Source organism: Phocoena sinus, chromosome X, assembly GCF_008692025.1.
Source record: "Phocoena sinus isolate mPhoSin1 chromosome X, mPhoSin1.pri, whole genome shotgun sequence".
Classification (NCBI taxonomy): Eukaryota; Metazoa; Chordata; class Mammalia; order Artiodactyla; family Phocoenidae; genus Phocoena; species Phocoena sinus.
The window spans coordinates 129,385,541-129,409,299 of record NC_045784.1 but is presented as its reverse complement, the minus strand read 5'-3'; the positions used below and the strand labels follow the sequence as shown (position 1 = coordinate 129,409,299).

Genomic DNA, 23,759 nt, shown 5'->3' with positions numbered 1-23,759 from the left:
GAGCACGTGGTGTCCCGGGGGCGGCCTGGTGGCCAGGCCGGGGGGTCAGGGCAGCTGGGAGACCCCAGGGGAGGTGGGCAGCAGGCGGGGCCAGGTCGGCTGCAGGGGACCACTGGCCCGGGAGGTCCGGGCACGCTGGTGGCCCCCGAAGCCAGGGTGTGGAGGCCGTGATCTCAGGCAGGGAGAGAGTAGGAAGAGGAGGGGTACCCGGGGCCCAGCCAGAGGGGCTCCCACTTCAGGGCTGGGACAGAGTGACCTTACGATCCCTGCAGCAAATATGGCCAGGCGGCCTAGAAGGCCCAGCCCCGGGAAAGTGGCTTGCATCCCACACCCCCAATAACGTGTCTCTTCACTCAGCCTCAGGGACGCTTTCTGCTCTTTGGGGACCCTTGAGAGCTAGAGGATGAGCTGCGGGGAGATACCTCCCTTTCCAACAAGCTCCCCCCACCACCTCTGACGCGCCTGGGAGGAGCAGCCCCTCTGCTGCCACCAAGTGGCCGTGACGAGCCTGAGCCCCGGGAGCCCCAGATCCAGCCTCTGCTGGCCTCCTGTGTGGGCTCAGCCCAGGCCGGCTCGTCTCTGGTCTGAAAGGCCCTTGGCCTCAAGCCAGGTGGCAGGAAGCTCCCTCCATCTGCAGGCGCCCTCTCCCTCATCAGGTGACTGTCCTTCCTCGCCTGCCTCCCACTGGGGCCAGCCGTGGTCCTGACCTGATGGCTGAGGCCTGACAGCACAGCAGGCAGCCAGGTGTCTGCAGGAGCCCCCAGGCCCCTCTGGCATAAGTACAGCCTGCCTACAGGGTCCATGCAGCTCCCCAGGGCAGAGACACCCCCCTGCCAGGCCCTCCACAGGCTGTAGCCGTCCCGGGCCCCCAGGCATCCCAGCAAGTTGAACAGCACCCTATCGGCCTTCCCGCCTGCCGTCAGCACCTGGGGCTCCCCTGGGCCCTCGGGGCACCCTCCTTGGCCACTGCGTGGATGGCTGGTCCCCGTGGGCTTCTGCCTGGCTTCCCCACCTGCTGCCCAGCCTCTCACTCAGCCACTCTCCAGCCAGAGAGGAGTGATCCTGTCCCCTGGGCCCTTTTACCAAGGCTGCTTCTGGATCTTAAACGAGCTGCCCATCGCCTGGCCTTGGCGGCTCTCTCACCCTGTGCTTCTACCGCCGGGGCAGCCACTGAGGCTGAGCCTTCAGGGTGACCTTCAGGGAACTTTTATCCATGTTTTCTCTAAGATGAAAACGTATAAAAACAATAATATCCCTCTCTGAGAAGAGCACTGACCGGGGGAAGGGCTGGGCCTCACCCCACCTATGTGCAGCCCTTCTGGACTGTTCCATCTAGCCCCCACGTCCAGCCTCCAGTCTAGCTCATTGGCGCTTCTGTAAATGAGCCGCCGTGGGCCAGAAGAGGGCCTCTGCAGCTCTGTCTTGGAGATCTACAAATACGTCTCAGGCCTCCAACCTTACATCGGTGACTAGAGCTTCAGTTTGCAACAAATATTTATGCCGGAACTTAGGGGAAGCTTGTAGGGCTCCTTGGCCCAGGGGATCAGGCAAGAAGGGCTCCCCGTGCCGTGCGGCTGCCAGCCGCTTCACACCTCACACCCCTCCATCCGGGCAAAGGGCGGAGGTGGAAGGGCTGGGCGGGTTTGTTATGATGCTGTAGAAATGGCCTTGGCCAGGGCCCTGGGGGTCCGTGAATGTCGCCTTCCCGGGTCTGTGAGACATTCCAACAGGAGCTCTGGCTTTCCGGCAGCTTCATTCAGCCCCAGTTATCTGGATGGAAAAGTCTAGAGCTGCTACTGTCAACACCTCCCAAGGAGTAAGGAGAGAACCACCATCACCCTGGAGCGGCCACCTGGGGGCCGGTGGTGGCGAATGGCTCTGTTCAGATGGAGAGGCCATCGGGTCTATGCAAGGGCCACATGGCTTTAGGACTCGGCTCGCCGTATGGACACAGCCTTCCTCTGCGCCTCAGTTTCTCCTTGGTCCGGCGAAGGGAAAGGCCCAGTCCCTGTGTCCCTGGAGGTAGCCCTGCCACCCTCAGCGGCATCCCGTGCCCCTGCTCTCCAGGCAGCTCCTCTCCCCACCCGCCTTCTCTGGGCCCATTCCTTGGCTCTAAGTCTCTCTCCTTGCCTCTGCCACCACCCGCTTCCTCCTGGGGCCGACTCCGCGTGCCCCTTCTCTGCACACAATGGTCCCTATCTCCTTGGAATTCGGGGATGTGCTGTCGCTGATGACCCCTGACTTCTGAATGGAGGGTCTGTGGTGCCTGGTCCAGTACGTGAATGCCTGTCTCCCGAGGGAGAGCTGAGGGCAGCCCGTGCACACACGTTTTCAGGCTAATTGGCAGGATCAAGGTGCCCGTGCTTCTGACACGAGGTGGGCGCCACTGGAGAGGCCCTGGGAGAGAGAGGATCCTTCCCTGCCTCACAGCCTGCACCCCCCGTGCCTTGCACACTGTCTCTGGGGGCTGGTGCCCTGCAGCTGCCGCCAGCACCCTGCTCCAGGGCCAGCCTGGCAGGCTGTCTCCCTCGGGGGTCTTGCATCTTGAAGGACCAGCACCGCCTCCATTGCTCTTCCTCTCTGCACCCTGAGCAACCTCTGCCCTGTCGCCCCGTTCCCCGTTCAGCAGAGCTCTGGGTGAAGCTGTGTCCACACGCTGGCCGCCCTGCTCAGCCACACGCCCCTCACAGTTTCCCCTCCCCGCCCGGCCCCTTCCTTGGAGTCTCCTTCGCAGGCTCCTCCCACCTGTGCTCCGCTGCACCCACGACCATCACTCATGAAAAGACGCTCCTGGAGAATGTCTCTCTGGCCAGGACCTAACCACGTGACATCTCCGTGGGGATGTCCCGAACCTCACTCGGCCCCAACCAAACCCTCGACTGAGAACTGCCTTCCCCTCCCCCAGCCCCCCAAACACCATCTACCCAGTTCTCGGAACCAGAGCCCTGGGAGTTGTCCCCGGCTCCTGCGTCTCCCTCACCAGCCCCTCTGGTCCATCAGTCCTGCGGGCGTTGGCAGCCGTCGAGGTTCTAACTGCCGCCCTCTCTTACCTGGCGGAGGCCAAGCAGGAGGGGGCCTTCCAGACGGCAGGACCGAGCCTCCTGAAGGGTGCAAGGGCAAGAGGACGAGGGTGGGGGTCCAGTGTGCCGGGGAAGGTCTGATCTGGGGCATGTTGGCCATGCCCCTGGAGGACCCCGAGGCTCTGCCATCGCCCACCCTCCCCAATTGGTCCAACTCTGGCGGGCTGCCATTTGTTCTGCCTATAAAGTCCGGCAGGGAGTGGCGTGACGGCCAGGAGGGCGGGAGAAAGGGGCAGTTCCCTCCTTGCATTTACGTCCAAAGGCCTCACCACCGAGGCCAGACGCGAAGAAGGGTGGCCCCTCCACCCGTCCCGACAAGCGGGCAGCTCACAGAGGGGCTCTGGCTACCTCGGGCCGCACGGGGTCCTCGATGCCCACAACGGCTATGCAGGTGAGGTCGCCCACGACCTCGTTCTCGTTGTCCCAGTCGGGCTCCTGGGCAGCGGAGAAGTCCCGGTAGGCGATGCAGATGGTGCGGAGCCCATCACAGGCCATCGGCTCGATGATCTTCTGCACCATGTCGTCCCGGTCCCGAGGGCGAAAGCTGCGCAGCTCCCCATTGCTGTTTAAGATGTTGGTGCACCTGGGGCGGACAGAACAAGAAGAGCCCTCGCCGTGAGGCAGGGGAGCCAGGCCTCCGGCTGAGCCCTCTATGTGATGCAGTAGAGGGCTTCTCCCAGAAGGGGGCGCTGTGCTTGTGCGCGGCCTAACAGTGTGCCCCTCCACGTTCTGCCCAGAACCTCAGAATGTGACCTTATTTGGAAAGAGGGTTGTCGCAAAGTTAAATGAGGTCACAGTGGAGGAGCGTGGGCCTTCAGTCCAATGCCTGCTGTCCTTATAAAAAGAGAAGCGGGGGCTTCCCTGGTGGCGCAGTGGTTGGGAGTCCACCTGCCGATGCAGGGGACACGGGTTCGTGCCCCGGTCTGGGAGGATCCCCCATGCCGCGGAGCGGCTGGGCCCGTGAGCCATGGCCGCTGAGCCTGCGCGTCCGGAGCCTGTGCTCCGCAACGGGAGAGGCCACAGCGGTGAGAGGCCCGCGTACCACAAAAAAAAAAAAAAAAAAGAGAAGTGGACACGTCGAGACACAGACACAGGGACAAGGCTGTGTGACGATGGCGGCAGAGATTGGAGAGGTGCAGCTACAAACCGAGGGAGGCCAAGGGCATCTGGGACAGACAAGGGAGGATCCTCCCTTGGAGGCCTTAGGGGGAGGGCGACCCCACCCACACCATGATTGAGGACTTCTGGCCTCCAGCACTGGGAGAAAATAGGTCTTTGTTGTTTGAAGCCCCCAGGATGATGGTACTTTGTTCCCACAGCTCCGCACAGACTCGACGGGAGTTGGGGGGCTGTCACTCTTGCCCCGTTGCGCTTTAGGGAGAGAGGTGGGACATCGGCAAAAACCGAATGCCACGGAGCAGGGCCACGACAAGGCAGCGACCACAGAAGGGCTGGGATGGGGAGGGCTGGCAGGATTCAGGTGCAGAAAACGAAGGAGCAGAGGAAACACGGGCCCCAGAGGCTGGCACGGCAGACGGACAAATGGGGGCCCCGAGCAGACTGGTGAGGAAGGAAAGAAAGAAGCCGGCTGTGGAGGCCACGGGAGGAGCCCAGAGGTCCTGCTCGGGACTCTGTCCTGAAGGCCCCAGAAAGCCGGGGGTGAGTGCGGCAGCGCAATCAGGCCAGGTCTTAGAAGGGTGCGTGGGCGCTGCAGGGGCCAAGGCCGAGGGGAGGTGTGAACGCTGAGCGGGTGCGGGGCATGGCGCACTCGGAGGCAGAGCTGTGTGCCGCTCACCTCAGTTTCCCTAACAGCTCTGTTGAGATACAATTCACACAGCACACGACTCACCCGCTTAAAATGTCCCATGCAATGGCTTTTAGTATATCCACAGTTGTGCTACCATCACCACAGTCAACCCGAGAACATTTTCCCCACCTCTAAGAGGAGCCCCGCACAAGCGACAGAAGAGAAAAAGAGATAAGCTGGACTTCACAACTGAAAGACATCTGCGCATCCAAGGGCAAATCAAGGCAGTGAGCAAAAATCTATCAAGGGAGTGAAAAGACGGCAGCCCACAGGATGGGAGAAAATACTTCAAAACCAGATACGTGTTAAGGATCTAATACTCAGAACATATAGGAACTCTTACAGCTCAACAATCAAATGACAAAGAATTCACATCCAAGATGGGCATGGGCTGGAATAGATATTCCTCCAGAGAAGACGAACAAATGGCCAATAAGCACATGAGAAGGTGCCAGTATCACTGGTCATCAGCAAGATGTAGATCAAAGCCACCATGAGATCCCGATGGCTGTAACAACAGCAGCAGCGACAATAATCGGGTAATAACACGTCGGTGAGGATGAGAAGCTGGAACCCTCATGCACTGCTGATGGGGAAGTGAAGTGGGGCAGCCCCTGTGGAAAACAGTTTGGCGTTTTGTCAAAAAACGAAACATGGGATACACCCAGGAGAATTGAAAACACGCGTTCAAGCAGAAGCTCGTACATGACCACTCAAAGCAGCGTGATTCACAGTCGCCGAAGGCGAAAACAACCCAACTGTCTGTCGATGGATGACTGGATAAGCAGAACGTGGTCTACCTGAGCGATGGAGTATTATCCAGCCATCGAAAGGAATGAAGCCCTCGGATGAACCTTCAAAACACTATGTCGAGTGAAAGAAGCCAGGTGCAAAAGGCCACATATACTGTATGATTCCATTTCTGTGAAATGTCCAGAACAGGTAAATCCACAGAGACAGAAAGCTGATGAGTGGCGGCCGGGAGCTGCGGGAGGGGGATGGGAGCGCTTGTGTGACGGGCACAGGGTCTCCTTTGGGGTGATGAACTTGCTCTGGGATCGGGTGGCGGTGATGGCGCACCTAATGCCACTCAACTGTCCACTTTAAAGGGCCAATTCCATGCTATGTCTACTTTCCCGCAATAATACAACCAGAAATGCCATACGCTTTAGCCAGCCCCAGCCCCAGGCTGGGTCCTGCTGCTCGCTCACTTTTTCAGCAGGATCTCCGAGGCGCCCTTGCTGAAGAGGCGGAAACCGCTGTCGGGCATGCGTATGACTGTGCTCATGGACTTGCGGACCGAGTTGAAGGTGTACACTTTGTAAAGCTTATCTTCAGGAATCTGCTCCCGCACGGGCTGGAAGTCCTGCTTCAGGTCCAGGACGAAGCCCAACAGAGCGCACTCCGTCTTGTTGCCCACTTGGCGCGGGAGGGCGCCTTCCTTCTCTGGAGGCTGCGAGGTGAGGAGAACCAGCATGGCCCTGGAGGCCCAAGGCCACCCTCCTTACCGTCCCCAGGCACAGGCCAGCCTCGGCCGCCACGTCTTTCAGGTGTGGTGGCAGGGAGCTAAGGAGGGCCTCCAGTACGGACTAGATGGGCAGGTTTTCCACGACTCACTGGGCTGGGAAGGGCTTCCAGAACCTGCAGGCCCCGCCCAGTGTCCAGGGACGAGGAGGGAGACCAGCACCCCAGAAGCGATCGTGGCTCTTGGCTCAAAAGTCCTTAAGAGAGCCTAGCAAGCCCCTGGTGATGCCCACGCCATAGCCGGGCCAGGTTCCCTCCCCTCATCCTACCCCCGCCTCGGCCCGCCCTTGCTCCCAGCTCACTAGTATTTTGGTGGTGTAGGCACTGTTGATGGAGATGGCGTGGACCAGGAGGTCGAGGATCTTGGGGGTCAGGGCGCTGGGGGCCGGAACCTCTTTATAGTGGGTGTCCCCGAGGTAGGACTGCACCACGGTCATGCGGTTGGTGGTGAGCGTGCCTGTCTTGTCTGAGCAGATGGCCGTGGCATTGCCCATGGTCTCACAGGCGTCCAGGTGGCGGACCAGGTTGTTGTCCCTCATCATTTTCTGTAAAGGGCACAGATGGAGGCTTGGGTAGCCAGCTGTCCTCGCGGGGTGGGGGAGCACAACGGCATGTGGGATTCTGCTCCGCCCACCAGCTTTCCTCGCGGCACTAACAGCCCGGGACCTCGGGCGGCAGGTGCACAGCTCAGATGGCAGTGGGGTGGTGGTCAAACCGAGGCAGCGGGCCTGTGAGACGTAAGGACTCTCATCAGACAGGCCGAGCAGTCGACTCTGGGTGGCCACTCTCCCTGCTGACAGGGACAGCTGTAGGGACAGCTGGAGCCTCCCTGCTGCCCAGAGCCCCCTCTCGGGTCACCTGCAGGCCCTGTGGCTCCCCTGCCCACCCCGATCTCTGCCCTGCCCACTGTCTCCCAGGGGCCCCCTATCCCCCTGCCCCCACCTCGACTCCCTGGCCCCTCGGCGACCCTGCCCACATCCTGCAGATGCTAGCTCGTCACACAGCCCTGCCCAGGGAGCCAGGTAGGCAAGGATGTGCAAGTCCAGCTCCGCGTCCCTGCTTGGGTCTGAACCCTGGGACCGCGGAATTCTTATTTGTGTCATGTTTATTTTATTACCTTGACAGAGTAAGCTAAGGAGATGGTGACAGCAAGAGGCAGGCCCTCTGGGACAGCCACAACCAGCACAGTGACACCGATAATGAAGAACTTGACGAAGTACTGCACGTAGACAGGTGTGCACTCTGCCAGCCACGCCCGGCCATCCACCACGAAGGTCTCGATCACAAAGTAGAGGGCCAGGATGATGACGGTGACGGCGGACATCACCAGCCCTGCCCAGCCACATCAGAGGCCACGGAGCGTGGAGGCGGGAAGGGTGGCCAGCAGGGGTGAGGGAGGGGGAGACAGCAAGAGGGAAGAGCTAAGGGGCGCTGCGGCCACATTCCCTTGACCCCGAGTCGGGGGAGGTGCTCCTTGTCTCTGGCCTTACGGAGCTTTGCAGTCCACGCTCGCCAGAGGGGGCGGAACCAGGCCCTGAAGGCCATCACCTGCTCCTAGCCCGTGCCCTTGCTGCCTGGCCCACACCCCACGTCACATCCCTTTTCCACTTGTTCTCCTTGGTCCGGCCTCGAGTCCGGGAGCCCAGTGTCCGCCCCTGCCCGTTGGTGGCCCCTGGCCGCCCCCTCGGCTGCCCCCACCTGCTTTCCCGATCTGCACAGCCAGTTTGGTGAGCTTTCCCTGAAGGACCGACTTCTCCTTCTTGGGCACGTTGGCTTTCTTCTTTTCCCGCTCCTCCGTCTCCCCACCTTCTGCGCTCTTCAGGGGCTGCATCTCCATGGCAACTGCCCCATCCTGCTTCTTAGCTGCACACAGAAGAAACCCGCAGCCAAGGTTAGGGCCTGGCCGCTGGGGTGACGGCTACAAGGGGCTTTCACGGAGAAAGATATGCCACACCATCCGAGAGGAAACAGGGGCCTCTGTCCTCTCCCTCCTCTCTCATCAGCCCAGGCCCTCCTGAGGTGGGCAGTGGCTCCAGCGCTGTCCTGGGCAGGACAGAGATGCTTCTCTTGGGGCCTCGCAGGGGAAGGGAGGACAGACACAAGCACTTGGGCACACAGACAGCGTGGCCAGTCCTGTAACGCCCCAAATCTCAATACCTGAAAGCAGAGGCCTGGGGCCCACGGAATGTTCCAGAACCCAGAGCTGACTCTTGCCCACTGCTGTCTTAGCCATGTTCCCACTCCCCTCAGGGAGGCCCAGGAATCCCCGCTCAGGCTGTCTCTCCTGCCAGCCCTCAGGTGGACACCCCTCCGGTGGATGCCTGGACTTCCACCGGGGCCCCAGCTCAGCACGTGGGCAGTCCTCAGCCCATGCCCCGGCTGCTGGCGGGCAAGCCTTGCACCTTTCTCTCGCCATGGGGCCTTCCCTCCTCTCCCCTAGATGCCTCTCCATCTCCTCTCTGGAACCGGCAGCCCTCTCGCAGCCCCCTTGGTGGACCCTAACATGGTGGTGCTGTGTCCCCTGCCCCACACCCGCCTCTGGCCCGTCTACCGCCTCACACGCCACCCCGTGTAATCTCACCACCCGCAGGGGGCACCCAACCCTGCCACTCGTCCTTGTCCCCCCACCCAGTGGGGCTCTCAGCAGGCTCTCAGCGCCTCTGCATGCCTCCTGCCACCATGCAGTGTCAGCCGCTCCCTCTTTCTCTGTCTCCCCGCCCATCCCTTCTCCCCTTGGCTGCCTGAGACCACTCACCGGTGGCCCCTTCTCTCCATGGCCTCGGGCCACAGCCTCAGCGACACTCAAGGTCCCACCCCACTGGGCCACTCTAGCCTCTACCCCACTGACTGCCACTCCCTGCCCCTGCCCGGGGCCCTGGCCATTGGACTGTCCTCCTGTCCCAAATGCCATCCCAACCCCAGCCGGCCTCTGAACTCCAGTCGTTTGTCTGCGTTCCTGGGTCCCACACTGCACTTGAGTATTGCCCCTGGATTCACGTCTGTGGATCGTGACCTTCCTGAGGGCCAGGACCGTACTTTATCCATCTTTGGATTCCCAGCACCTTCAACCCTTCACCCTGGCTACAGAGTATCGGCACCCGCCAAGCATTCTGGCTGAAAGGGGCGCAGGCCTCGAAGGCTCAGCAGAAAGGCAGCCGAACCAGGAAAGCCACAGGCGCACTTCCGGTGGGGTCTGCAACCGAGGCGGGCGGCCCCCCACCCTGCGCCGCACCCTCTGCCACCCATCCTGAGCGCAGGGCGCGCGTTACCTTTGGTCTGGCTACTCTCCATCGCCCCATCCTGCTGCTTGCCTACAACGGGAGAGGAACGACAGACACGGAGACTTGAGAACACCCACGGGGCCTTGGCACACACACGCGCACACAGGACAGCGGGGCACAGACAGTGCAGCCAGTGAGTGCGGTGAGGGGGGCAGGCGGGGGAAGAGGGCCTGCTCTCCAGCCCTCCAGAGAAGCCGCGGGCCAGCCCTGGACAGACCCTGGCTCACGCATGGTCAGCAGTGGGAGGTTTCTGGAAGGGCCGGCACCACGGGTAATGGGGGCTGCCAGGTGTCAGGTCCCAGCTCTGCTGCCTCAAACAGGGCCCCCCAGTCGGGATGGGTGCTCCCCCCAGAACCAGTGCGAGGGGGTTGACCTAGATGGTTCCTAAGTCCTGGTGGCCTAGAGATCAGCTTTCTGTGCAGCATGGCCAGCAGTCAAGTCCGTGGGCGCTTTAGAGGATAAAGGAGCGAGACGGCTAGCCTCAGGGCACCCACAGCGCTGGAGGGGGCGGCAGGGGCACCGGCCGGGCTGGGCCCCACTTGGAGCTGTGCGGGCGCACCTTCACAGACGTGCTCTGCCACCATAAAGCCCACAGCTGGGTGCTAGGGACTGGGGCGGTGACCAGCTTCCCCAGGCCAAGGTAAACAGTGCTGGCTGTGCCTCTGGTTTCTGAGGCCGGCAAGGACTGCAACTCTGGGAGGGCCCAGGAGAGCCTGGCAGGTGACGGGCTCTGAGCTGGGGGTCGGGCTCCGCCCCCCAGCTCCACCTGCCTCACCTGCCCCAGGGCAGCAGCCGGGAGAGCTCTCTGCAGGCCACACACACACTGCCCTGGATCCAGAGACGACCAGCCTGGGACAGGAAGGGCTAGTGGGCTGGCTTGTCAGCCACGACCCAACAGCTCATGTCACTGGGGACCCAGGGACACAGACCGGAGGCCAGGTGGCTCCCAGGCAGTGGGGTCTGGTCTGGGGGTCCCAGGGAGGAGGGAGAGGTCCCCTCGCAGCCCCGGTGGGGTGTCAGTTGGGCCCTGTGGGGCATTCATAGGTGAAGGAGATTTCTGGGGCGGGGCAGGGGAGACACCTGTAGACACACAGGTGGGTGACAATGCAGCGGGCGTGTTGCCCTGGGGCCGTGGCAACTTCTGGAGGAGGGAGGGAGGTTTGAGATGAGCACGGTGGGAAGACGAGGGCCGGGCCTGGCCTGAGAAGGGGCATAGCTGAGGCAGGGGAAGGAGTGGGGAAAGAGGTCAAGGCCGGAAGGCAGGAGACAGGCGGGCGAGCAGCGCCCTTGATGGACAGATCCAGAGGTGGCAGGGGGCATTGAGGGGGGATGCTGAGGGCGAGGTGCCACCTTCCGGTCTCTGCAGCGGCCAGGGCCTTGGCGGAGACGTGGGGGAGGTGAGGGGTCGTGGGTGCCGCTGCCCCCTCCCCGGAGCCTGGCCATCTCTGCCTCCCCTGCAGGGCCCCCCCACGTTCCCCTCGTCCAGGGAGCCAGCTGCTGCTGGTGTCCCCTCTGACTCTCAAGTGGCACAGTAAGCCAGGGAGAGGAACCGGGGCTGGGGGAGAGCCGGCGGGGGCGCCTGGAGGGGTCTTGTCAAGGTCGAAGAGAAGGGGCCTAGGACCGAGTCCTGAAGGACGGTGACATTTAAGGGAACCTAGCGGGAGGGGAAGAGGCTGGGAAGGAATGTGGAAGAGGCGTCCTGCCAAGCAGCCATCAAGGACTCCAGTCCAGCCCAGAGGAGGCCCAGGGCCTGCCTACCCACCCACTTGCCCTCCTGTGGGCCCCAGGGTGCTGACTGTGGCGAGACACCGGGCTGAGCCCTGCGGGGAGGGGGGCCTGGTGTGGCCAAGGTGGCCGAAGGTCCGCCAGTGCCCATTGGCTGTGAGGGGTGGGCCGGGTGGGCCAGGAGCAGGGAGGAGTCCGGGAAGGGAAGCCAGGCCCAGGCTGCCAGGAGGCGGGGCCCATGGAGGCTTTTAGGCAACAGCGGCTCATCCATTTTTCCTCCCTCACGTGCCCAGGTCTGGGAACACTAGTGCGTCTTTCCTTACGCTGACCTGTCCCCACGTTACTGGGCTGGGCAGACCGATCCCGCCTGCACTGCAGGCCCAGCAGGCTCGGTTGACTGAGGCGGAGCTGGTGACCCACACGTCCTGTCCCCAGGGCCCTGGCTGCATGCTCTGGCACGTGGTCTCCCCGTACTCGTGTGTGTCTTTGTACTTCTAGTGGGCCCAGGTGGCTTCCCTCAGAGGTGGGGTACACACCTAGAGAACGTCATTCCTTACCTGGTTTGATGGCAGGAGTGGCCTGAGGGGAAACCCAGGTCAGAGCAAGGTGAGCAGATGCAGGCCTGAGTCGTGGAAGGGATTGGGGTCCTGACTGGGATGGGGGCGGGGGGGGGATGCTGGCCGAGCTCTAGAGCTTTGTAAACCCTGTTCTGAGGAGTGGAGGGGGCACCAGCCACGCCAGGGGCTCGGGACGCTGGCAAGAGGAGGCAGCTGGGTAGCCGTGTGCCAGGTAGGCCAGGGTGAATACAGAGCTGGGCCGCCAGAAGACATCTGTCCCTCGACACTGCTTTCCCTTAGGGTGAGGGCCCTGGCCCCATCTCAGCTTCCTCTGGCCCTGGATGTCCTTTGGGGTGTCTAGTCCTTTCTGCTTGGGAGCCCTCCACCTTTGGCTGCATGGCCTGTGTTTCCCTAGCTGCCACGTTGGCCTGGGGCCCTCAGTGCCTCACCATGTGGGCTGACCACCCCCAAGTCCGGGTGGCTGGTCCCTGTCCCTCCAACCCCATTCCTACCCAGGCAGGGCACTCCCCCGACCCTGGCACCCACGCCCCCAAAGCCTTAGGGGAAGAGCCATCCGAGGGAAACTGCCTCACACAAAATGGGGGGCCCCCAGCCTGCTGGCTCTGGGGCAAAGACCCCAGAAGAGGAGTCTCCAAAAGGAACCAGGAGACAGGGTATGGCCTCCCACCCCCTGAGGGCTGGTTCTCCCCAGTGCCAGAGCCAGGGCCTGGGCCAGCAAGGGGCCGTCACCAGGCAGGCGCGGAAGAGAGCGCGGCTGCGTACGAGGGCCAGCGGCCTGGCGGCACTGGGAACTGCAGGGTGCTGTTGCCTTACCTTTCTTATCCTTCTTCTCCTCCTCTCCACCAGCCCCAAGCAAGGTAAAGATGATGCCTGTCTGGGAGTTCACACCAACGGCTGTCACCACCATTCTTCCAGAACCTTCCATGACATGAGTGCCTGGCACAGCAACACACAGAGGCTGAGATGGAGATCCGCACCGTTGGATGGGAGGCGTTGTCCTGGGCGTCCCAGGAGCAGGGGCTCCGGTCCCGTTGGGCTCACCTGACAGCAGCATGGGGTCTTTGTCTGCCGACTTGCGCACGTGGTCCGACTCGCCCGTCAGGGAGCTCTCGTCAATCTTGAGGTCATTGCCCTGGATGAGCACGCCATCGGCGGGCAGCAGGTCTCCTAAGGCCGGCCAGGTGGCCAGAACCACAGACCATGCGTCCAGGAGGCCTTCCTCCATGTCGCCTCCCATCTCCCCCAGAGGAGGCCCTGTCGGGTGCGCGGCCCTCTTCCTTTGCTCTGCTTTCTGGGGGTACCCACCCACTCCTAGCCCTGTCATCCGTCTTCCAGGGAGTGGGGCCCACAGGAGCGCCCTGCCGTGCTGGGGAGGCCCTCGACAGGCTGTGGGGACAGCCTGCTCCCGGGGCGCCGAGGCCGCTGACACGCCCCGTCTTTGCTGGGCCTGCTGCCCGAGCTGCCCGCCTGCAGCCTCCCACCCCACGTGCTCCCCGGAGAAGGCCTGCCCCTGACGTGGGAGCTGAGCCCCTCCGCAGCGCGGGTGGCGATGGGCGCGCTCACCATACTTGACCTGGGCGATGTCCCCTACCACCAGCGCAGCCACCGGGACCTGCAGGAGCTGCCCGTTCCGGATGACGGTGAACTTCTGCTCCTGTTCGATGCGGCTCTGCAGGCCCCGGAACTGCTTCTCCTTGCTCCAGTCGTTGAAGGCCGTGACCAAGACCACGCAGATGACAGACAGCAGGATGGCGGCCCCCTCAATCCAGCCCGCCTCGGCCTCCCCTTCGTCTTCTGCCCCAGCCGACACATTCCCGCACGCTGTGCCCAAGGACGGGAGGGAAGGGCAGAGGTGGCAGAGAAGTCCCTCTGCCAGCTCCTTCCTCCCTCCGTCATCTCAGGCTCTATCCCTCCCCTCCTCCTGCCAGCACCTCTGCGCTGCCACCCGCGTCCCGCCCCCGTCCACCAGGTCCTCCTTCGCCGCCCTTCCCAGCCCTGCCCCTCACCTTCGCTCTCCTCTCCAGGTGGCGCATAGAATGAGAGGCCCAGGGATACGATGGCGGCCACCTCCAGGATGATGAGGGTCACGTCCTGCAGGGCCTCCCATACCAGCTGTAGGAAGGTCTTGGGCTGCTTGGGAGGGATGAAGTTCTGCCCGTAGATCTGTCTGCGCTTCTCCAAGTCACTGGTGTTGTCGGCCAGGCCTGCGCAGCGTGGGCACGTGGAGCGGAGGCACAGAAGGAGAGGATGGGAAAGGCCAGCCCCGCATCCCCCTGCTCCTTTCTCCGTGCCTGTCCTTCCCTCTACACTGATAGCTCCCAGAAAGCGGGCACTGCACTGGCCTGGCACCTGGAGCCCTTCTGCAAACCCTGGGGGCATGTAGGCGGGAGCGCTGGCAGCCTCTCCAGCTGCCCGGAGGGCACCGGTGCGCGACCGCGCCCGAGCGCAAGGAACGGGGGACCATCCTCCTGATGCGCCTGCGGAGCTCCAGGAACTACAGTCCCCTCCGCAGCCCCGACAAGCTGCGCGGGCCAGGAGGGAGGGAGGGAGGGGGGCCGGTTCGCGCGGCGGCTCAGAATCAACACCCACAAGGGGGCCCGCCCCAGCTTTTGGAAGCTGGGCCCTGACTTCTCAGTCTTGGGACGACCCACTTCCCACCCAGGCCTGCGCCAAGGCCGCTGGGTCTCTCCTTCTAGAGCACGAGTCTCCTCGGGCCCGTTCCTGAAGGTACCGAAAGCTCCCACGCGGGACTGGTATCCAGGCCGCTGCCTCCGAAGGCCAGGCATCCACTTGGCCATCTTCCCCAGAGGCAGGCAGATGGGATGACACAGTCCCCTGGCCCCGACCTCAGCGCTTGGGACTCTGCTTCCTTCCAGGCCCATCCACGGGCCCCCCACCCCCCACTCCCCCCAAGCCTTTCTGGCTTCTCTGCCCCCAAGCGCCTGGTCCCACACTGACACCTCGTGGACAGACAGTGGCTTGCAGTTCCCAGACCTGAGTAGCTGCCGCTCCCCAGGCCTCCAGCGGGGAGGGGAGGGGCAGGGGGTGGGCGACCAGAAGGACCCGGGTGCCAGCCCTTGGGGTGCCCCCTGCTGGCTTGGAAAGCCACACAAGACCGGGTCCCAGATGAGTTGAGAACAAGGAAGTGCTGGGTGTGGTGCAAAGGGGTTGGAAGGAAGGAGGGTGGGTGTGTGCTGGACAGGGAAAGGTGGCTTCTGGGGAGGGGGAAGGGGAGGGGGCCCCTCGGGGTGGAAGGACTGACAAGAGCAAAAGCCCCCAGACACACCGCCTTGGCACGTCTCCCGAGCTAGGCCATGACCGCACACTGTCCGCCCCACCCAGCAGGAGCCACAGCTGTCTCTGCCCTTCCCCTGCCTCACTGTGCCTGGGCCCGGCCACGGCTCAAGTTTCTGGAGGCTGTGGCCTCCCAGTTGGGTGTCTGGGAGAAGCTCAGGACCTCAGCTCCTAAGGGCTGGGGACCCAGCTCAGGGCCCATGTCCCACTCCCTTCACCTACAGGAGATGTGAAAAGCGGGGTTATTACTGGGAAGGTCCTCAAACCCTGAATCTCCCAGACACTCAGGGTCTCCACTACCCCCGCCCTGGGAAAGGGCACTGATCTGGAGGCCCCGAGAACGATAGGGGCCCCCGCACCCTCTAGAGAGCCCATGGGTCCTCGTCACGCCTGGGGAATCTGCATCTTGCCTGCCCTGCCCCCTATGCCCAGCTGGTCCCCGCAGGAAGCTGGGCCCTCAGGGCCCCTTCCTCAGGAGCTCCCTCCCTCCCTCCTTCCCTCAGCCTGTCCCTTGGCCTTGGTTTGCCCTTGGTGCGGCGGCAGTGCTTCTCTACGCCTTGCTCTAGACCAGCCAGAGGCCTTGGCCTTCCTGTGGGTTCAGGGGACCGGAGAGCTGCTGTTGCCGAAGTGCTTGCTGGGGTGACCGAAGGCAGCTGCAGCCCCTCTGGCTCTGAGCACGCACTGGTCCAGCAGGGCCCCTGAGGTGGCCCAGGTCCTGGGTGCAGGGGCAGTGGCCGGCAGTTGGCATGGACTCAAGTGGGCACCCTGCCCAGAGCAGAGGCCAGATGCCATCAGAATTGGATTAGGACCACATGGAGCAGCTCTCGGCTAATCTGCCCTCTCCTTTCCACGAGTGCCAGTGGAGGCCAAACGGGGGAAGGGCCGGGGACCAGGTCTCCCCAGCTCGGCCTAAGACCCAGCTGGCTTCCCTGGCTTCTGGAATCCTCCTGGATAGCTGACAATGCGGAGCCCACTGATGTATTTGCTGCCCGGAGAACAGCAAGCGCCCTCCTCCAGTAGAGCGCGCACCGCCCTGGTCTCCTCACCCTCCCCAAAGCACCAGTCTGCCAGCACCCCAGAGTCTGCCCGCCTTGCCAGGGGGTGTGCGGGGGGGGCCTGGGCTCAGCTAAGTCGTCCCTCCCCCAGCTCAGGTCACTGTCTGAAGCAGGAGCGGGAACGTCCAGGTGAGAACTCTGGGGCCTTGAGGGCTCCCAGGGTCGGAGATGGGAGGGTGGTCCTCGAACCGCTCGTTCTTCGGGATGCAGACCAAGCCAGGCTGGGGTCCCTCTGTTGGGTCCACCCACCTGGGCACCCGCCCTTCTTTACGCCCGCCCCTCCGCAGGCACCGGGCGAGCGCCAGAGCCCCTGTGGCAGAATCGGGCGCGTTCCCAGGGGCCTTGACATTTTACATATTTAACAAGGCCTGACAGGCAGAGGAAAGAGCTACCAGCTGAAGCCCATCTGCTTCCTTTCATCTGGGAGAGGCCAGAGCCCTTGCGGCTAAATGGCCCTCCACCCCGGCCTCCCCCGCCCCACCCCGGCCCCAAGTCCGGGGGCTGGGGGGAGGGGATGGGCGAGGAGGAGAGCAGGAGAGAGCTCCTCCGGCCCTGAACCAAGCCATCTGCCCCGATCACACACCCACACCAGGCCGGGTCCCTTTAGAGCACAAAGCAGGAGAGACCCAGGCGGCCCCTCAGAGCTCCTGAGCTGGCCGTGCGGGCGCCCCCTCACCCAGCCTCAGGCCCACCTCCTCTGCAGGGGCGGGGGCAGGAGGCATCTCCACTCCCCGTTCCAGCCCAGGTGTCACCTGCACACAGACGGAGCCAGAGAGCAGGAGACAAGGGTGGCGGCCAGGGCCCTGGGTGGACAGAGGTGTGATAGCCGAAACAGGAGCTGATGCAATCGGCCGGCACTGGCCGGCAGCAGCCCTGGCACCAGCAGCCCTGCCGGGGAAGCGGCAGCTGGGCCAGAAATGCTCCGGCCTCTGCAAACTGGGGCCAAGCCTGGCTCCCGGGGTCCCGGCCTCCCAGCAGACCCAGCGGGCAGGACTGGGGAAGGCTGGTGCAGGGCAGGGCAGACGTCTGCTCTGGAGCAGGGGAAAAGGGCCACAGGGCGGAGGGGGGGACCAAGGCGGCAATCAGGCCTCCACCCCTAGAACCTTCTAGAGGACACACCCCAGGCTCCCTAGAGGCTCCCTGCAGCAGATCTCAGAGATATACCGTCTCAGATTTGGACCTCTTCAGGATGGCCTGCGCTGGCGCCACCTCCACGCAGCAGTATACCTGGCCCCCACCCCAAGCCCCTCCCTAGAGGACCGAACCCTACGCCTTTCCTCCTCTTCCTGCCCCCCTTAACTGCACGGAGGGCCGAGCATATGGGGAACCGGGGGCACTCGGTCAGGGGCTGCCCCGCTCGTCTCTTGGAAGAGCTGCTGGGGTTTCAGTTTGGGGCCCATCCCGCCAGCACGTGCGATTCGGTGCCGGCTTCTCCCTTCCTCTTCTCTGTCGTTCCATTTCCAGTTAATCCAAAGAAGAGATGCAAGCGGGAACTGCTGATTACGGACGCACAGGTGCAGGGGGTCGGGTTGCCCCACACAGAGCACGTCCCGCTCGGGGGGAAATGGGAGCGCACAGGCACGATCGTGGTCATGGTCGTGGTCAGGAGTGCCTCTGGGAAGCTGCTGCAAGCCCACCCAGCCCTTGACGGGGCCTGCCCCCGGGGCTAGAGAACATCTGCAGGGAGGAGTGAGGCGCGGTGCAGGGCCGCGCATCCCCGGCGCACACGCCGCCCGTGCCAGGGCTCTGCTGGCAGACTTACCCTCCGTGGGTGAGGTCTTCAGCCTCCTGCAGAGCCCGCCCACATCCCCGTAGGTTTCCTGGACTTTCTGCAGCGCCTCGGCCCCTCGGAGCTCCATGAGGGAGCGCAGCTCAGCCAGTGTGCACCCAAAGCCCCCTGCGTGGGGGGCCTCCCGCTGCTGCTGGGGTTTGGGGTGGAACTCGATGGAACTGTTGGCCACGTCCCCCATCCTGCCTGTGGCGCGGGAGGGGAGGGTGTCCTCCAAGGTCCCAGCGCCTGGGCGAGGTGCGGCGAGGCGGCGGCAGAGGGAAGTGGCCGCACACAGACACCTGGGGAGAAGGAGGTGAGAAGAAGCCCGGGGCTCGGTTGAGACAAAACCAAGGTCCACTCTCCTGGAATGTTCTCTGCAAATCTGCACTCCGACTCACTGAATGCAGAACTGCCCTCCCAGGCCCACCTGCCAGCTCACCCTCGCTGCGTGGGGAAGCAGGCGGCGTCAGAGGCTCCTGGTGGGGACCTGCCGCCGCCAGCAGTAGCCAACCCGGGATGCGAGGCTCTCACTGCCCCCTAGTGCATCTGGGAACCCACACCGAAGCAGGGGTGACGTGTCAGGGTTGAATAGTGGCTGGTCTTGCCCTGGCGCGGTTAGGTTATCTGTGCCTGTGCCCAACCTCGAGCTTTCCTCGTCTGCTCCAGCACGCTCCCACGCTTGCCTGATTAAGACTTGCCCGGTGCAGCCGGCATGCTATAAATCCCTGGGGGCAGTGGTCTTCTGGCGCGGCCTCTGCGGCTCAAGGTTTCAGGCCTGGCGCTGTGCAGGGTTCCGGGGAGCAGGCCAAGCCATGGACAGAGCCAGCTGGGCGCTAGGTCAAGGCTTAGCGTGCAGGGTGTTTCTGCTGCCTTGAGGGGACCTGGGGTCGGGGGGCAAGGGAGGAAGGGGGGTGCGGTGGGGAGGGTAAAAGGAGGGGAGAGGGAGAGAGGGAAGGGGAAGGAGGGAGGGAGGCAGAGAGCGGAAGGGGAGGGTGGAGGAGAAAGTGGAAAGCAGCCACAGGTCACTGGTGACTTCTCCGTCACCCTGGCCCACAGCACAGTGCCACCCACTCCCCTCCACGCCCCTCTGCCCTCCAGGATAACAGCAGAGCGTCAGGAAGTTGTCGTCCCTCGCACTGTCCCCACACCCCGCCGCCACCAACCCACCTGCCTGAGGAACCTCGGCACCTGGCTGCCCTGCCTGCCGCCTTCACAGGGTCTGGTGGCGCGGGCCATGGGGGTCCTGCTGGGCCGCCCCTCCTCGGGCCCCTAGCTCCTCCTGCTGGCCTTTCCCCACCTCTCATTCCCAGCTTGTGGCCTGAGTATGAGTGGTAGCATCCCCCAAGGCCGTGCACTAAGCTCCCCGGACTGAATCAGTCTCAGCGCACGTGGCCTTGGCCTTCACACCAGCAAAGAAGCCTCCTGGCGGTGAGGCTCCATTGGGCCCGATCCCTCACCTTTGGGGAAGCTCCTGGCTCAGAAGGATCCTCTTGGAAGCAGAACTCGGCCACCAATCCAGGTTTCTGATCTAGAACCGCCCATGGAAACACAGTAACCCAGAGCCTCGTGGCCTCTGCTCTCAGGAGAGCCCTTACCTCTCTGTGAGGCCAGCGGACGCCAGGAGCATGGACGTGCCACAGTCCTCAGGGGATGAGACCAAGGTCCCTGGGAAACAAGGTCCACTCCCCCATGCCCACAGGCCTCAGGGGGTCTCGGAACATGGTGGAGGCCTCAGTTCCTCTGGACACTGGCCTCACGCTGTCAAGAAAAATCTCACGTACTTAAGGCAGTCCCGCCAGAGAGGTCTGGGAGACAGAGAGGCACCTCAGCTAATGGCCATCCGAAGTGAGCCAGGTTTTAAAAGTTTGGGCACCTAAGTGTTAACTCTCTAGATACTTTCTGCACGGAGCAGCCTTCATTGCCAGAAGATGTGGGGACAAGATGGCGGACACACGAATGCACCGTCCTCTCCGCTCCCACGCATCTCCCCACCTCCTGTCCCTGCTGTTCACCATCTGACCAATCTTTACTGAGCATCTACTGTGTGCCCGTGCTGGCCACCTCTGCTGGGGACAGAGGGGTGGGCAGGACTGAATGGGTCCCTGCACTCTCTGGCCGGGATATGGGTGCCTAGCAGTCCCCGCTGGTGGGAGAGATGGAGATAAGAGCTTCAGAGCAATGGGGGCGCAGTTTCGGTTGGGGGCCGGGGGGCCAGGGAGGGAAGAGTGTTCTGATACCAGGAAGGAGGCGGATCCCATGGGGCCACGAGCGGCAGAGGCCACCACCGAGCAGAGGGCTGCTGGGTGATGATGGACTGTAGGGGCAGAAGCCGGGAGACGACGGAGGGGGGCTGCAGGAGGGGTGGGGGCAGGGACCCCGGGGGCACGACCGGAGCTCAGGGGACTTGAAGGAAGCCAGGCTTCCGGGAGGTCGGGGCAGGGCAGGCTCCTTCTGGGGTGCTCTGTGAACGCACCTGCCCAGCCAGGTGGGCACAGCAGGAATCCTCTACCATCTGTCAGCTCGGGAAACTGAGGCTTGGCCAGGTGAAGTGGCAAGGCCACAGGGATGCCTGGGTGTCCCGCTTCTGACTGCAGGGTTTCAGGAGGCGCTGGAGGCCGTGATAGCAGCTTTTGGGCCACCCGAGCTCCGCGGCCCTCTGCAGACGCCGCGGGCCGTCATTCCCCCGCAGCGGTTTCCTTCCCCTCCTTTCTCTGCCCTGAGCTCCGTGCCCCTGTCTCTCCATTCCCAGAAGGTAGCACCCTGGGTGAAACTGGCGGGGTCAGGCTCTGTCTCCCCAGCCCCCTAGCCTGTTGGTTGCTGTAGGGGAGGGCGGGACCGGGTTCATCTGCGGACGCTCCGCTTTGCCTTTGACCAATGGGCGCTGTGAGTTCCAGTAGGATGGGGGGCACCCAGCAAATATGTGAGTCACTTGTCCCTGAGCAGAGTTCCCAGCCCTGGCTGAGGGGAGTGGCCAGCGCTCACCCGGGGCTCTGATGCCCCTGCATTCCAAGACCTTGCAAAGTCGAACCAACGAGCTACCAGGGCCTCTCCAGCACTTCTCTCTAAAAGGGAAGCCAGATGGACAATTTGTTCCTTTTATCCTTTTGGCCTCTACACCCTCTCTGTGGAGACCAGTTGAAAGGCACCCAGCCCCACCCACATGACACTGGTGGGTTCCAGGGGGTGACCCAGCCAACCGCCCATGGTTGGGTGGGCTCTTGAGCCTCCGCCCCGACAACCAGGGCTCACCCAAGGGCGGCTTCATCTCCCCCCGCCCCCCCGCTCCCTGCTCCTGTCCCCAGGTGTGGCCCTGCCCTCCATTAAGCAGCAGCCGCGGCCCAGACACAGCCACGCCAGGGCCTTGGGCTGCTCCTAACTGGTGTGCTGTCGCCACTGCGGCCAACTGGGCCCAAGGTGACTCACGGTAAGGGGACCAGGCAGGGAGTCGAGGCCTGGCCTTCTGCCCTCGCCGCAGCCCCGTGGCTGGCCTTGCCGTCGCTCCACGCCTCGGTACCCCCGGCACCCTGCCTGCGCCGCAGCCTGCTCTCTCTCCCTCGGCCCCCGCCAGGCCCCACGTGCTGACCAGCACCCCACAGGCCTCCCTCCGGTCGGGTGGCTGGTCACCACCCTGCTCTGGTCACCGCATTGCCCAGTTCAGGTGCTGTCACCCTCTCTGCCTCCAAGCCGCACTGGCCTCCGGAAAGCCGAGCCCGTGTTTCAGTCCTCCCCTGCCCCGTCAAGCAAAAGGCCACATTCCTTCAAAGGACCCCCCCCACCCCCCAGCTCTTGTCGTGCGCTGGCTGTTCAGCCATGCCCCACACCGGTCTGTCCACACACGCCCACAGCACTGCTGGCCCTGCCACAGCACACGGCCTGACCGCCACACCTTTCTGTCCCCTCTCCCCCAATGGCCTCTGACGAATCTGAGCGGCCATCCAAGCAGACCGTTCTCCAGAGGGTCCCCGCCAAAAGCGATTGCTGCCGAGTCTAGGATCCCGCGACTGGCTCTACTTCGCTCCGCTTGGCATGACAACGACCCGTGAGCGGGTCTTTCCCGCGGTTGGGTCATCAGCTCTGAGAGACACGTGGTTATTGATTCGGCAAGAAGTCTACCGCATGGTCAGCCCTGGGTGGGGACAGGGTCCTGGAGGAGTGAGTGAGCGGGGCCTGGGCGGCCCAGGAGGAGCCGGGAGCCTTGGGAATGCCATGACCCCCAGCTCGGGGCCCCTTAAGCCAGAGACGGTGGTCCTGCTAAACTTCCTCTTCGTTAACTCCACAGGCCACCGGGTACAGGGGGCATCAGTAAAATCAAGGTCTGTCTTGAGTGACTGGTGGCCGCTGGAGAGACCAAGCAGCATATACTCTTGTTTCCCTGGGTTCTCCGCAAGCCCGGGCAACGGCCTCCCTCCGTCTGAATAAGGACAGCAGCCATCACCGAAATGGCCAAGAACAGAAGTGACTTTCCGGCCTGGGCTGGCTGCCTAGAACGGTTTGTAGGCACCAAAAGGGCAGGGAACATACCATTTCTGTACTCTTTCATCTCTCAAACCTTAATTGGCTTAATTGAGTTGAAAACCTCCATAGAGGGGGACTCGGACCTTCTGGCTTTTGCTCCATCCTGGCCCAAACTGGCCTGCACTGGTGGGTGGTGGGAGCAGACCCGCTGTGGGCCCCCTGGCCCGCCTCCCCATGGCTCCGTGACTTTCAACAGGCTGCTACCCAGGGGGGCGACAGGCACGGTAGGAGATAGCTCAGCTGCAGGCCTGGACATTTGGACACCTGTTGCCCCTGGGCCCCGTGACTCATGTCCACCCAACCAGAAACCCAGGAGTCCTCTCCCCCCTGCGCCAGCCCTCCCTGGCCACCGCGGACCGGGCTTTGGGGGCTCTCCCAGCACCTCTGACTTAATTTGCCCGGGTCCCCCACTTCATCTCCTTGGCCCTCCCTTCAGGCCCTGGACAGCTAGGAGCTTCCTGGATGAGATGGGGGCACTTGTGCTCCCAGGCTCCCCTTTCTTGGCATGCTAATCCAGATGCTTCCCTCATTGCATCCTCATAGACACCCTGTGAGGGCAAGGAGACACCTTCTCTCCTTCTCAGACCTCCTGGCCTCGCCTTCCAGGTCGCTGAGGAGAGAGTCAGGCCACCCCTGGCAGCTCAGCCCCTGGGCTGCCCGGAGCGGAAGCCCTTCTGCTTCCCCAGCAGCCGGTCCTGCGCTCTACCCAGCGCCTTCACAGCGGAGGCAAGGGATGGAGGACGAATCCCACCTGCCGGCCCCCCCAAGTCACAGGTCGCAACGCGTTAGAATTTACCGCCGTTCACAGTTGTGGAGACACAGTCCCATGGCAGCTGCTGTCTGACCCCAGTCTGCAGTTGCTGGGGGCCGAGTGGAATCTGTCCCCACACTGGTGACCGGGCATTTGCCGCTGGCACCGCCACCTCCCTGGGGTGGATGGATCCCGGCTGGTGGCACCAGCCAGAAGTCTCTGGTGATGAGAACACTCCCCCGTTGTGAGTACAACCGGCCCAGGACACCACGCTCCGAGACGAGAAGGGAGCAGAAGCCCCTGAAGTCGAGTCCCAAGTCCCATCTGAGTCCCATCTGAGGCAGTGTCCCAGGGTACAGGATGCCGCCTGATGCCCGC

The 23,759-nt window shown here is 63.4% G+C and overlaps 1 protein-coding gene across 4 annotated transcripts in view; it reads right to left on the bottom strand.

The window, feature by feature from the left end:
- ATP2B3 (ATPase plasma membrane Ca2+ transporting 3) overlaps positions 1–18,408 on the bottom strand; it is a 41,782-nt gene extending 23,374 nt beyond the window's left edge. For all 4 annotated transcript variants that reach the window (XM_032620668.1, XM_032620665.1, XM_032620666.1 and 1 more), the window contains exons 1-11: positions 18,107–18,408; positions 14,002–14,199; positions 13,559–13,816; positions 13,037–13,162; positions 12,809–12,931; positions 9,681–9,722; positions 8,110–8,274; positions 7,529–7,743; positions 6,714–6,956; positions 6,099–6,340; positions 3,429–3,663 (exon numbers count right to left, since the gene is read on the bottom strand). In XM_032620668.1, coding sequence (XP_032476559.1) covers positions 3,429–3,663; positions 6,099–6,340; positions 6,714–6,956; positions 7,529–7,743; positions 8,110–8,274; positions 9,681–9,722; positions 12,809–12,931; positions 13,037–13,162; positions 13,559–13,816; positions 14,002–14,199; positions 18,107–18,314 — 2,055 coding nt within the window. In that variant the 5' untranslated portion in view covers positions 18,315–18,408. The remainder of the gene's footprint in view (positions 1–3,428; positions 3,664–6,098; positions 6,341–6,713; positions 6,957–7,528; positions 7,744–8,109; positions 8,275–9,680; positions 9,723–12,808; positions 12,932–13,036; positions 13,163–13,558; positions 13,817–14,001; positions 14,200–18,106) is intronic.
- Between the last annotated feature and the right edge of the window lie 5,351 nt (positions 18,409–23,759).